General features: G+C 59.5%; 1 protein-coding gene across 3 annotated transcripts in view; it reads right to left on the reverse strand.

Moving 5' to 3' along the window:
- OSBPL5 (oxysterol binding protein like 5) overlaps positions 1-13821 on the reverse strand; it is a 72266-nt gene that overhangs the window by 20660 nt on the left and 37785 nt on the right. For 2 of the 3 annotated variants that reach the window (XM_068976640.1, XM_068976637.1), the window contains exons 4-9: positions 5972-6052; positions 5614-5715; positions 4283-4486; positions 3147-3231; positions 1286-1457; positions 733-925 (exon numbers count right to left, since the gene is read on the reverse strand). In XM_068976640.1, the coding sequence (XP_068832741.1) occupies positions 733-925; positions 1286-1457; positions 3147-3231; positions 4283-4486; positions 5614-5715; positions 5972-6052 (837 nt within the window). The remainder of the gene's footprint in view (positions 1-732; positions 926-1285; positions 1458-3146; positions 3232-4282; positions 4487-5613; positions 5716-5971; positions 6053-13821) is intronic. The other variant, XM_068976638.1, reaches the window with a different exon arrangement.

The raw sequence follows: 13821 nt of genomic DNA on the forward strand, positions 1-13821 counted from the left end.
CTCCACCTGGGGACAGGACAGCGGTGCTTCGGGCCAGCAGCCCCTTCAGGAGGGCCTTCACTCCCCCAGGACCACACGGGGACCCCCTCTCTTCCCTGAGACGTCTCACCCTCCCCGTAGCTCCAAACACTTGCCAGGGAGAGACCTAGCCCTGGGGCTGTGGGCTTCGTCTGCGCAGGGGGTGGGGGGCATGGTGGACAGGGAAGCTGGGGACCAGGTGGGGGGCTCCGTCTCCCAGAACACGCCCACCACAGGCCCTCAGGTGGGCAGAACGATCTCAGAAAGGGTCTGGGGACAGCTGGCTGGTGGGACGGGTGATCCCAGACAGGGCTGGGACACTCACACTTGGGAAACCGAAGCCCCTGGGAGATGCCAAGCCCCTCTCCCCTCCCTGTGGACCCCCAGGACCTATGGATCCAAGGTCTTGGGCCTGGGGTGTACGTAGCTGGACCTGACCCCCTGGGGTCAGCGGCACGGGGGCGCCTGCAGCCTGCCCTGCATCGCGATCCGCCCCTCCTCCTCCCGCCCTCAACTCTTCCCGGCATCAGGGTCTTTTCCAACAAGTGGGCCCTTCGCATCCCTCCCAGGGCTCGCCCTGAGTCCTGCCACCCTGGCCCACCCAGTCCCGGGCCCTCTGGGTGCTGCAGAGCTGGCGAGCTCTCCCTGAGGTGATGGCCAGGCGTTGCCTCCACGGCTCCAGGGGTGGGGGCTCCGGGGCGGGGCAGCTCTCACCTCCCCCAGCTCCTCGTGGTCCTGCACCACGTAGGTGGTCCCTCTGCGCCCGGGGCCCGCCGGGGCCTCGGACTGGTCGCTCCCGCTCTCAGTCTTCCGGCTGTGGTCGTGGGTCTCGTTATCCGACTCCTCGGCGTTCTCCCTCTCCGACTTGTCCGAGAAAGCATCATTCTCCAGGGAGGACCCGTTCAGTCTGGAAGGTGGATGGGGTCCATGGGCAGCTGGTCGTGGTGAGGCCAGGCACCCCCCCCCAGGGGCGCCCCTCCCTGCCGGGCGCCTCACCCTCATCCCTGTGTTTAAAAGCCTGAGCAATGGGCATCGGACTATTAGTCCCAGTTCACAGATGAGCACACTGAGGCTCCAGGGTCCACCTGGAGTGGAGGAGGCCTGCCTTTTGGGCCGCGGTGTGGGCGGCCAGACCTCTATGGCGTTTGCTCCCCACCCCCTCCCCACGTACGAGGAGACCCCGCACGCTGCTGCCAGGAGTCCCCAGTAGGCAGGAGACCCAGGCTCCTGGGAGGGGCTGGCCCCTGCCCCCCGCGCCCCTGCTCACGGGAACAGGTCCTGGTCATGGACGGCGCCCGAGGCAGGCAGCCCGCAGAGCGAGGAGGGCGACCCGTCTGGCGAGGACCCGGGCTCCCCGTCGCGGCCCTGCTTGCAGGCGCTGAGTCGCAGGAGACTGGAGCACCGCAGTGCCAGCTCCAGGGCGTCCAGCCAGCAGCGGCCTGCAGGCAAGGGTGGGATGAGCGGCCCCCAGCTCAGGAGGTGCCCAGGGCACCCGGGCGAGCCTCCTGCCCCGCTGCCCACCCCACCCTGCCCTTCCTCAACAAAGCGCCCCCACAGGACCCCCTACTCCTAGCACATGGTTATTTGCCTGTATTACAAAGGACTGAGGCCAGGATGGGTGAGTGACCGCCTCAAGGTCACACACTAAGCAGGACCCCGTGTGCTAGGTCGCTTCAGTCATATCTGACTCTTGGTGACCCCATGGCCTGTAGACCACCTGGATCCTCTGTCCATGGGGTTCTCCAGGCAAGAATACTGGAGGGGGTTGCCATGCCCTTCTCCAGGGGATCTTCCTGACCCAGAGACGCATCTCTGGTGTCTCCTGCACTGGCAGGTGGGTTTTTTACCACTACTGCCACCTGAGACGCCCTCTGTACCCAGAGGCCCTGCAAGTTCCCACCTATGGAGTCAGGGCCAGGGCTCGCCCGGATGGAAACTGCCCCCACAGGTCGGAGCAGGGCCCGGACTCTGCGGCTGCGGGCTTTGGCTGGCCTGGAGCGCAGGGCAGGAGGGTGGGTGGCAGGCTGGGGAGGGGCCTGCTGAACCAAGGTGGAGCAGGCAGCTCCTGGTGTTGGAAGAGCCCTGGGAGATGGGGAGGAGGGCCGACCTGAAGGGCAGAGCGGTGGTGGGTGGAGCCAGCCGCCGCCAAACCCAGCCCTTGTCCCCAGGCTCCTGCTGCCTTCCTGGTGGAGGCTGCCAGCACGTTAGACCTGGGGTTCAAGCACTTTGAACTCATTTCTTTACTTCTCCGAGCCTTTAAAGTATGACCCTCCTGGAGGCAGAAAGTTTCCTTCCCTAACTCTCCTCCTCCAGGAAGCCCACCCTGATACCCCCAGGGCCTGTGGACCGCCCTCCTCCCTGACCATGGCCCCCAACCCCATCAGGAACTCGGCTCACGCCTCAGCCCAGCTGGCCTTGTCTGAAGGGTCTCTGCTTGCCTCCCCCAGCAGATAGCAGGCTCCATGGGAGCCCAGGCCGCCCTGTCCATCCCAGGGCCCAGGAGGGGCGTGGCACCGAGTGGGGGGCTGGGGACAGAGGGTGGCATTCAAGCGACTCAGGAGTGTCGACGCGGCGTCTGGCCACCAGGGGGCAGCCGGGAGGCCCAGAGTCCCGTGGTCGGGCCAGGCTGCCTTGGGCAGCGCCTCGCCCGCCCAGGACCACTGGAGGGAGCCCTGCGCCGGCTCCCCGGGGCGGCAGGCAGCGGCGTTTACTCAGGGCGGCCGCGAGAGGGCGCCCCAAGCACGCGCGGGTTCAGGAAGGCGCATCCCTCGCACGCAGTTCAGCCAGCCTGTCTCCCCTGGTCTCCCCAGATGGTTGGTAAAAGCAGCACCTGGTGATTCAATGGTGCCTGGCACTCAGCCGTTGTTATCTGTTAAATAAGGTCATCGGATTCTCACAGCAGCTAAGGGGAGGGTGTTACTGCTCACCCTTTTGCCCATGGGGGAGACTGAGGCTCAGAGAAGGAGCAGGTAATTGGTGGACTTGTCCCCTGACGCCAGGCTGCCCCCTTGGATGGCGTCAGGAGGGTCTGAACCAGGGTCCCCTGAACCTGGCCGATCCTTCCACCAAGGGGCGGGGGTGCTTCATGTGGGGTCACCGTGGAGACTGGCAGGGTGGATGGGACTCACCGTCAGACTCGGAGGCGGCCCTGAAGATCAGGTAGCTGCTGGGCAGGGGCTGCGTGATGGAGCCCACGCTCTCGCCTTTGGGGCCCTGGAGAGGCAGAGAGGCGGTGTCGCCTGAGGGATCGTGCAGGGGTGGGGGGAAGCACAGGTCAGGCGGTCATGGGGACCCACGCTCACACATGCACAGATGCTTCTGGGGCCTCGGGACCCCCAGATGGGGTCAGGCCACGTAGACACAGCAGGTAGCAAGAGCGGTGAGTGGATGCTCCCTGACCCCCTTCTCAGCTGGAGGCCCCACCCTCAGTTTTTCTCTCTGAGCCCCCATTTAGGTGGCCAGAATCAGCAAATGCAAATCCAGGATGCTCGGTTAAATTTGAATCTCAGAAAAATTACATATACACAGTTTAAATATATCCCATACACTATTTGGGACATACTTTTACTAAAAAAAGAGCAGACTCACTGGGAAAGTCCCTGACGCAGGGAAAGATTGGAGGCAAAAGAAGAGGGCGGCAGAAGATGAAATGGTTAGACGGCATCACTGACTCAATGGACGTTGAGTTTGAGTGAACTTGGGGAGATAGTGAAGGACACGGGAGCCTGGTGGGCTGCAGTCAATGGGGTTGCAAAGTCGGACACGACTTAGCAACTGAACAACAACATACTAAAAAACCCCTTTTTGATCTCCCTCTGAAATCCGAATGCACCCAGGCATTCTGGATTTCATCTGGCAACCTGACCCGCTCTGGTCGTGGGCTGGGCCGCCCCCAGGTTCCAAAGGGGGAGGTCTGGGCCTGGAGCAGCTGCCCTTACATGGCCCCGTTCCCCAGACTCTGGACAGGGCTCGATGTGTGATCTGAACCCATCAGGCCCCCAGGTCCTGAGCACCCCCCACCCCAACATGTGTTCCACATGGAAGGCCACTGACCACATCAGATCCCCCGGCCACTGAGTGACTCACCCTTGGAACTGTCAGCCCAGTTCTGGACCCCCTGCTCCTGGGGCCCCAGCAGGAGGCTCCTGACTGCCTGGCCATGCTCTCCTCCCGTCTAGCGCACTCCCCCCGCCCCTCCCACCTCGCCCCGTGGGGCTCTCTCCTCGCCTGGCCCTCCTGAGCCCTGGGGTTCGCACTGTGGTACCTTCACGGCCCAGACGGACTGGTCCAGCGGGTGGAAGAGCTTGAAGCAGAAGCCGTCCTTCTTGGAGGGTCTCTCGATGAGCTCACAGCAGTGCAGCAGGACTGTGCCCACCCACTGGCCCACCTTGGGCGTCTTGTAAATCAGCAGCACTCCCGGCTTCAGCACGCACCACAGTTTGGTCCAGCTCTTCAGGGTCCCTCGGATCTGGAGGGAAGGGGGCTGCCATCAATGCTGGCGGGGACCCCAGGGGCATCTGAACTGCTAGGGGAGGGGTTGATGGACGGGGCCCCAGGCTCCGGGCAGGGTTCTCTTTTAGTTTTTAACAGGAGCTCTAAAAGATGGTGAATCCAAAGAAAGATGCTGCAGCCAGATTTACTGAAGTTCATGGAGCTCAAGTTCAAGTTCAACCTCAAGTTCAACGCCCTGCCCCAGTCCAGAGAGGAACTGGCAATAAGCAGTGACTAATTATCAGCCTTGTGATTTTGAAATTTGTGATCATTTCTTTTCTCATTCTAAATTAATATTCACTTTTGCACCTAATTTTTTATCCATAATTTTGTAGAGCAAAAAGAAAAAAGAGCCCACAAAGGCCCAGAGCTCTGCAGATGCCCAGGCTCCCAAGTCTGCTCTCTGCTCTGCCCCTCGCGGGAGCCCCAGGGACTCCACAGCTTTATCCCCACTCTATGCAGGGGGAGACAGGCTTGGGGCTGAGGGAGTTGCTCGTGGCCTCATGAGGTCTGAACACAGGCCTCTGACCACAGCCCAGGCCTGTCCCCAGAAGCCAGCGCTTCGCCTCCTTCCTGTGTCCCAACAGCAGGGGACTCCACCAGACTCTGGGCCCCCCGCCAGTCAGGGACGTCCCACCTTAAACAGAAATAGGGTTTCTGTAGATGTGATCGAGTGAAGATGAGGTGCTCCTGGAGCAGGGGCCCTGGTCCAACGACCGTGTCCTTGTAACAGGAGAACAGGACACGGAGACCCAGGAGGCCAGGTGACCGCAGAGGCAGAGGCTGGGGGGAGGAGCCACAAGTCCGGGGGCGCCCGGGGCGCCCAGAGGCGGGGAGACGCAGGAAGAGCCCTCCTTCAGAGCCTCGGGAAGGAGCCTGTCCCGCCAGGACCCTGACTCGGGGCTTCCGCCTCTGCACCTGGGGGTCCGTTTTGGTTACTATAAGCCACCCGCTTGCGATCCTTGGTCAGGGACGCCCCAGGACGTGGCTACAGCCTGCAGCGGCCCCCACGCCCAGCCGTCTCCCGAGGGGCTGGTGACTCTGCGCCGTCCCTGGGGGCGGCCCCCCACTGCAGCCGGGGCGGAGGCGGGGGCCCGCGCGCACCTTCAGGCTGTCCGCCATGATGACCACGCTGGGGTCCGTCAGGGCGCTGAGCAGCTGCCTGGTGGCACGCTTCTTCTCCTGGCGGTAGCTCTCCTTCTGCGCCTGGGCCCGGGGCACCACAGGGGTCAGGGGAGAAGGCCCCGGGCTGGCCCTTCCCCGGGGCTCCCACCCATGGGCGTCGAGCTGGGGGGCAAGGACGGGTCCCAGGAGAGGACAGGAAGCGGGGGTGTGGGGGGGGGCTGGGGTGCGTTCTGCCCCCCTCCCCTCGGCAGGCTGGAGGTGGGGGCTGGCCGCACTGGCCCAGGCGCCCCTTCATCCAGCAAATGAGGCCCGCGCCCCTCCCCGGGCCCAGGCCCACCTTGAGAGCTTCCTTCTTGCTGACCTTGGCTGTCGGGGACACACACTCCCGGTCGGACCCGTTGCACAGCCTATATTCAGCCTGCAGGAGAGACTCAGGTTGGGTGCGTGCAGTCCAGGAGGGGGACCGCTGGGGGTGCAGGAAGCAGGAGGTGGGAGCCCGGTGCTCCTCCCGCCCCCACCCCCAGCCCGGGGTAGATGGAGGGAACAGGCCAGTGAGGCGAACCTGTGAACAGGAGCTGGGGGGCAGCCACCATGGTGGGTGTTCGAGGTGGCCCCTTCCCCAGCGGCCAACACTGGGCAAACGGCAGTGACCCTCCCCGTGGTGCGCAGGAGGCCCGTCTCAGCTACCGTCGTGCGCCCAGCCTCTGGGCAAGGAGGGCTCGTGTGTGTGCAGGGGGACCCGTCTCTGACAGCAGCTGCCAGTCGGGGGGCAACATCCAGGCCCCCTCCAGCTGTCCAAGGGGGCGGGGCGGGGGGAGGGCGGAGCTGCGTCTACAGCCGCGATAGTGACAGGCCCTCAGTCCTTTTACAGACGGGGAAACTGAGGCCGGAGCTGGGGCACGGGGAGAAAACGTCAGGGCTAAAGGCTGTGGGCCCCTGCCTGCTTCTATAAGGCCTGAGAGCCCAGGGTGGCTGTTACCGCTTTTTGGGGGCAGCACTTGCGGGATCTTAGTTCCCAACCAGGGATTGAACCCGGGACACCTGCAGTGAAAGTGTGCAGTCCTAACCACTGGACCACCAGGGACGTCCCGGGCTTCACATTTTTAAGGGATTGGGGGAAAGAAAAAAAAAATCAAGGTGAGATGTGAAAATCACGCAGCCTAGATTTCTGCATCCACCAGGGAGGCTCTCCTGGCGCCGGCCGTGCCCATTCTTTCCGCGCCGTCCGTGGCTGCGTGCAATCCAGGGACTGCGTCAGGCCCAGGGGACAGGGTCCTGTGGCTGCCGAGCCGGAGACGCCCCCTCTCTGCTCCCCTGCCCTGTGCTGTCCGCTGAGCTGCGTGCCCCCACCCTGAGCCGCCAAGCCAGGGAGTGGGGCCCGGAGGCTGGCCAGCCCTGGCTCTCTCCCCGCACAAGGTGAGGGGCATGGACCCCCTGGCTGCCCCATCCTCTGAGGTCGCGGCCGCCCTCGCTCACCTAGTTCTCGCCACCCACCAGGGGGGCGGGCCTGGCCGCGCTGTGTGCTAAGTCGCCTCAGTCGTGTGTGACTCTGCGCGACCCCGTGGCCTGTTACCCGCCAGGCTCCTCTGTCCGTGGGATTCTCCAGGCAGGAATCCTGGAGCGGGCTGCCATGCCCTCCTCCACCCCCATCGTCACTGGGCATCTCGGTGCCCACCGAGGCTGCAGAGCCGATGGCGGGACTCTGACCAGAGCTGTCCAGTGTGCCAGCTGTACCCACAGCACTGCGTGCCGGGCAGGGCCTCTGGTGCGGCGTTTAGGACGGAGGGAAGGAGGGGTGAGAGCCGCGCTGGAGACGGGTGTGCGTGTGAATCACGGCAGCTCTGCCCACGCTCCCAGCCATGCCCTGCGGCGCAGAGAGGCTCAGAACCCGCCCGCAGTCACACAGGTCTGAAGGGGGCTGGACCCAGGCATCGTCACTCTGCGCGCACTCTCTGAGACCAGTCAGGACATTCGAGAGCCCGGGAAGCCAGGGGCATGGTCAGGGCGCCTGGGGGACGCTGCCCCAGAAGAAAGCTCTGGGCTGAGGCAGGAGTGGCGGTGGCAGGCTCTGGGGGCCGGGCTGACGCTCCAGCTCCGGGGATGCTGAGGCTCTCGTGCCCAGAGCCCCAGTTTCCTGAGCACATGCTGTTCCCCCCGCCCAAATGCTCTTCCCTGCTCCTTCCTCAGGCCTCGCTGAGCCGCCTCGCCAGGAGGCAGACGGCCCGGACCACCCTGCTGTCATCAGACCCCAGACACCCCACCCACCCCGGCCAGCCCAGCTTCTGCCGTCCCGGCCGCACAGACGTTTCGGTGACCCGCCAGGAGCTCCCCTGTGGACGGCTTCCGCCCAGCACCCCCGGCACCAGGGGCTGGGAGCCTGCGGAGCACGTCGGGCGAACGCAGCCATGCACGAGCACACCCTCCTCTGCCCCTTTCCTGCCACCCGCTTTCCACAAGATGCAGCTGGAAGGAGCTTGTTTGGGGCGACGGAGGAAGAGAGGGGGACAGCGTGGGGGCCGTGGGGCTGGGAGGAGTGGACGGGGTGGGGTGTCCGTGCCCCGCACCCTCTGCTTCTGGGCCCTGCGAGGCCACTGGGCCAGGTCACGGCAGCCCTGGGCTGGGGCAGTGCCCTCCACTCCTCCATCCTAAGGGCCAGGCTGGGGACCCTGCCAGGCCCGTCTGCTGGCTCCTGAGGCTGTAGCCGGTGTAGCCACAACAGGGCAATGACTGGCACCCTCAGGGGTGAGAGACTCTGCTCAGAACCATGAACGTGGGGGTCTGACCACTAAAGTGTGGCCATGGAAAACTCTAAAAAAGTGCTTGAGAGTGACCTACAGGACGGCATGAAGCATCTGCAATCGTGTATCTAACAAAGCTCTAGTGTCCAGATATAGGAAGAGCTCTTACTAACTCAACACAGTTGGAGGGACTGATGTTGAAGCTGAAACGCCAATCCTCTGGCCACCTAATGTGAAGAACTGCTGCTGCTAAGTCATTTCAGTCGTGTCTGACCCTGTGAGACCCCATAGACGGCAGCCCACCAGGCTCCCCCGTCCCTGGGATTCTCCAGACAAGAACACCGGAGTGGACTGCCATTTCCTTCTCCGGATGCGAAGACTGACTCACTGGAAAAGACCCTGGTGCTGGGAAAGACTGAAGGCGGGAGAAGGGGACGACAGAGGGTGAGATGGTTGGATGGAATCACTGACTCAGTGGACGTGAGTTTGAGTAAACTCTGGGAGTTGGTGATGGACAGGGCGGCCTGGTGTGCTGCAGTCCACGAGGTCACAAAGAACTGGACACGGCTGAGCGACTGAGCTGAACTGAGTGCGTGTGTGCTCAGTTGCTCGTGACCCCGTGGACTGTAGCCCGCCAGGCTCTTCTGCCCGTGGGATTCTCCACGCAAGAATCCCGGAGCGGTCGCCATTTCCTCCTCCAGGAGATCTCCCCCACCCAGGGATCGAACCCACGGCTCTGGTGTCTCCTGCACTGGCAGGCGGGTTCTTGACCCCGAGCGCCACCTGGGAAAGACAAGAGCCGGATGCAAAGATGGACGGAGGACTTGGAGAGAAGGTGCTCGGACGGTGGCCGACAGTGAGGAAACGCCCGTCCCCCTCGGTCCTCAGCGAGGTGCCCACCCGGCCATGTGAGACGTCGCTTCACACCCACGGGCACGGCCATGGGGACGGCTCCAGAAAGAACCGAAGCCGCCCGCATTGGTGCGAGTGTGAGACGTGGGCACCCACCTCCCCGCCGGCGGGATTGTAACGCGAGGCGGCCACTGAGGAAGACCGCTCGGCGCTTTCTCCAAGAGGCCAAATACAGAATCTTCTAGAAAGCCATCTTGCCACAGAACTGCCATCTGGCCATCCCACTCTGAGGTACAAACTCAAAGAAGTGAAAGCAAGGACTCAGACACCTGCACGCGCGTGTTCTCGGGAGCTCTGCTCCCCGCAGCTGACAAGTGGAGATGGCCCAGGTGTGCCCCGTTGACGAGCGGACAACCAACCGCCCGGCTCCATCCAGCCCGTGGACCATGGCTCAGCCCTGACACCCGCCACAGCCTGGACGGGGCTTGGTGGAGCAGCTCGTCACAAAGCCCCGCACGTGGCATGCATGGCCCCGCTGACACGCCGTGTCCAGCACAGGCAAATCCGTACACACGGAAAGCGGATTGGAGGCTGTGGGGGCTGTGGGTGGCGGAGGGGACGCGAGTGACCGCTCGTACAGTCACTCTGGGGTGACAGAACCGTTTCTGAGCTCGACAGAGGTGGTGGCTGCACCACAGTGTGGACGCGAGAAATGCCACTGAATTATTCACTCAAAACGGTTGACTTCATGTCATTTGAATTTATATCCTGGAAAACCACGTGATATATATTTATTTTTAGTTTTTTAAAAAATTATGAAGTATCTAGGGCTTGAGGCTCAGACAGTAAAGAGTCTGCCTGCAATGCAGGAGAGGCAGGTTCAAGCCCTGGGTCGGGAAGATCCCCTGGAGAAGGAAATGGCAACCCACTCCAGTGTTCCCGCCTGGTTAATCTCATGGACTGAGGAGCCTGGCGGGCTATGGTCCATGGGGTCGCAAAGAGGCGGACACGACTGAGCGACTAACACTACACAATAAAAGTATGGTAACACATTTACAGGAGACTCGGAAAATACAGAGCAAGGTTACATGTGGCTCCACTCTGTGTTACAATTATTTTTCATATGATATATATGTTATGTGTGTGGGTGTGTGTGTGTGTAGATATGGGCTTCCCAGGTGGTGCAGTGGTAAAGAATCTGCCCGCCAATGCAGGAGACATGGGTCTGATCTCTGAGTTGGAAAGACCGCCCACACCCCCCACCCCCGAGGAGGAAATGGCAGCCCACCCCAGTATTCCTGCCTGGGGAATCACATGGACAGGGGAGCCTGGTGGGCTACAGTCCATGGGGGCGCAGAGCTGGACACGACTGAATAACTGTGCACACACCCATGCACATGTGTATATGTACATAAAGACCTACACATTAAGCATTTAATATGCTATTAAATATTATATATTATATTCAGCTTATAGAGAACATAATACCTAATATTAATATATTAAATATGTGTCCATATTAAAAATGGACTGAGCGACTGGACAACAACAGATGTTCTGTTTATTATCATGTGTCTATTAGAGTTTGTGTCTTTCCCAGAACTGCCCCCTTTATAGCAGCCCCAAGTCTCTCTTAAGGACCTGGGGCATCCAGAGCTGTCCCTTCCTTCCTCCCATGGCCTCAGACATGTCCTGACTCACTTGTTTTGTCTGAAGCCTATCTTCCTTCTGGAATGTAAGCTCCGGGAGAGGGGGACTTCGTTTCTTTTTTGGGGGGGGTGATTTTATTTTTTAAAAATTTTATTTATTTATTTATTTTAATTGGAGGCTAATTACTTCACAATATTGTGGTGGTTTTTGCCATACATTGACATGAATCAGCCACAGGTGTACATGTGTCCCCATCCTAAACCCCCCTCCCACCTCTCTCCCCATCCCATCCCTCAGGGTCATCCCAGTGCACCAGCCCTGAGCGCCCTGTCTCAGGCATCGAACCTGGACTGGTGATCTATTTCACATATGGTAATATACTAGACATGGAACAACAGACTGGTTCCAAATAGGGAAAGGAGTTCGTCAAGGCTGTATATTGTCACCCTGCTTATTTAACTTCTATGCAGAGTACATCATGAGAAACACTGGACTGGATGAAACACAAGCTGGAATCAAGATTGCCGGGAGAAATATCAATAACTCAGATATGCAGATGACACCACCCTGATGGCAGAAAGTGAAGAGGAGCTAAAAAGCCTCTTGATGAAAGTGAAAGAGGAGAGGGAAAAAGTTGGCTTAAAGCTCAACATTCAGAAAACGAAGATCATGGCATCCGGTCCCATCACTTCATGGGAAATAGATGGGGAAACAGTGGAAACAGTGTCAGACTTTATTTTGGGGGGCTCCAAAATCACTGCAGATGGTGACTGCAGCCATGAAATTAAAAGACGCTTACTCCTTGGAAGAAAAGTTATGACCAACCTAGATAGCATACTGAAAAGCAGAGACATTACTTTGCTGACTAAGGTCTGTCTAGACAAGGCTATGGTTTTTCCAGTGGTCATGTATGGATATGAGAGTTGGACTGTGAAGAAGGCTGAGCACCGAAGAATTGATGGTTTTGAACTGTGGTGTTGGAGAAGACTCTTGAGAGTCCCTTGGACTGCAAGGAAATCCAACCAGTCCATTCTGAAGGAGATCAGCCCTGGGGTTTCTTTGGAAGGACTGATGCTAAAGCTGAAGCTCCAGTACTTTGGCCACCTTATGCGAAGAGTTGACTCATTGGAAAAGACTCTGATGCTGGGAGGGATTGGGGGCAGGAGAAGAAAGGGACGACCGAGGATGGGATGGCCAGATGGCATCATGGACTCGATGGACATGAGTCTGAGTGAACTCTGGGATATGGTGATGGACAGGGAGGCCTGGCGTACTGCGATTCATGGGGTCGCAGAGAGTCAGACACGACTGAGCGACTGAACTGAACTGAACTGAATATACACGTTTCAATGCTATTCTCTCAAATCATCCCAGCCTTGACTTCTCTCAGAGAGTCCAAAAGTCTGTTCTTTACATCTGTCTTTTGCTGGCTCACATATAGGGTCATTGTTACCATCTTTCTAAATTCCAAATACATGCGTTAATATACTGTATTGGTGTTTTTCTTTCTGACTTCGCTCTGTATAATAGACTCCAGTTTCATCCACCTCATTAGAACTGATTCAAATGCATCCTTTTTAATAGCTGAGTAATATTCCATTGTGTATATGTACCACAGCTTTCTCATCCATTCGTCTGCCGATGGGCATCTAGGTTGCTTCCACGTGACTTCATTTTATCCATGACTGTGTCCCCCACACCTGCAGGCCTTGCCTGGACAGGATGCCCAGACGTCTTGACTGAGGGAGTGAGATCTGAAAGTTGAGGCGAGTGCTCCAGACAGAGTCTAAAGTGCTTTCACTGGGTCTCATTGTTTCACTGGGTTGTAGAAGGAGTAAGCATGTTTTCACTGTTTTTATGAAATAAACCTGCATCTAAACTAATAACTGTGTCCGTTGACAGATGGTTGGAGAAACAGAACATAGTCCAACCACACGATGGAACTTTGCTAAGTTGCTTCAGTCGTGTCTGACTCTGTGCGACCCCACAGACGGCAGCCCACCAGGCTCCCCCGTCCCTGAGATTCTCCAGGCAAGAACACTGGAGTGGGTTGCCATTTCCTTCTCCAATGCATGAAAGTGAAAGGGAAGTCGCTCAGTCTTGTCCGACTCTTAGCGACCCCATGGAGTGCAGCCCACCAGGCTCCTCCATCAATGGGATTTTCCAGGCAAGAGTATTGGAGTGGAACATTACTCGGCCGTAAAAAGGAAGAGAATTCTGACACAGCTACAAGCTGGACGAGCCTTGAGGACACGATGCTCAGTGAAATAAGCCAGACACAAAGAAGGTAATCACAAATCTGTGGGATTCCACCCACATGAGGTCCCTAAAGTTGTCACATTCACAGTGACAGAGACGGTGGGGGGGGGGGGCGGGGAGCGAGTGCTGGGGGGGCGGGGAGCGAGTGCTGGCGGGGCAGGGCCAGGGCGTCCGCTTTCTAAGACGCTAGGGTTCTCAGGAGGGATGGTGGGGACAGTACAGCCCCCTGCGGGTGTGCTTAGGGCCCCTGAGCCATGCCTGACATGGTTAGGATGGTGCATTTCGCTACATGTATGTCACTGTAATCAAAACAGGTTTTTAAATTAAACAAATTCCACACGAATGCAGGCATTCCCACTGTGCTCCTAGCAGCTGGCAGCCCTAGAGGCTGAGGTGGGGGACGCTGGCTGTGGGGGGGACCCACGAAAGGCCTGGCTTCTTCCTCACTGGAGGTGGACACCGGGGACCCTGAGGCCACCACTAACCCCTTGCCTGACAGAGCAGAGCGTGGGGTCCCAGAGGAGCCAGGCTATAGTCACTGGGTCCCATGGGTGGCCACAGTGGGGAGAACTGGCTCTGGGTGCCCCCAGCCCCACAGCCAGAACTGGGGCCTCCAATGCAGGGGCCACGGCTCCCTTGACCTGAGACCCTCTGCAGGGAGGAAGGGCATGTCTCATGCCCCACACCT

Source organism: Capricornis sumatraensis, chromosome 8, assembly GCF_032405125.1.
Source record: "Capricornis sumatraensis isolate serow.1 chromosome 8, serow.2, whole genome shotgun sequence".
Classification (NCBI taxonomy): Eukaryota; Metazoa; Chordata; class Mammalia; order Artiodactyla; family Bovidae; genus Capricornis; species Capricornis sumatraensis.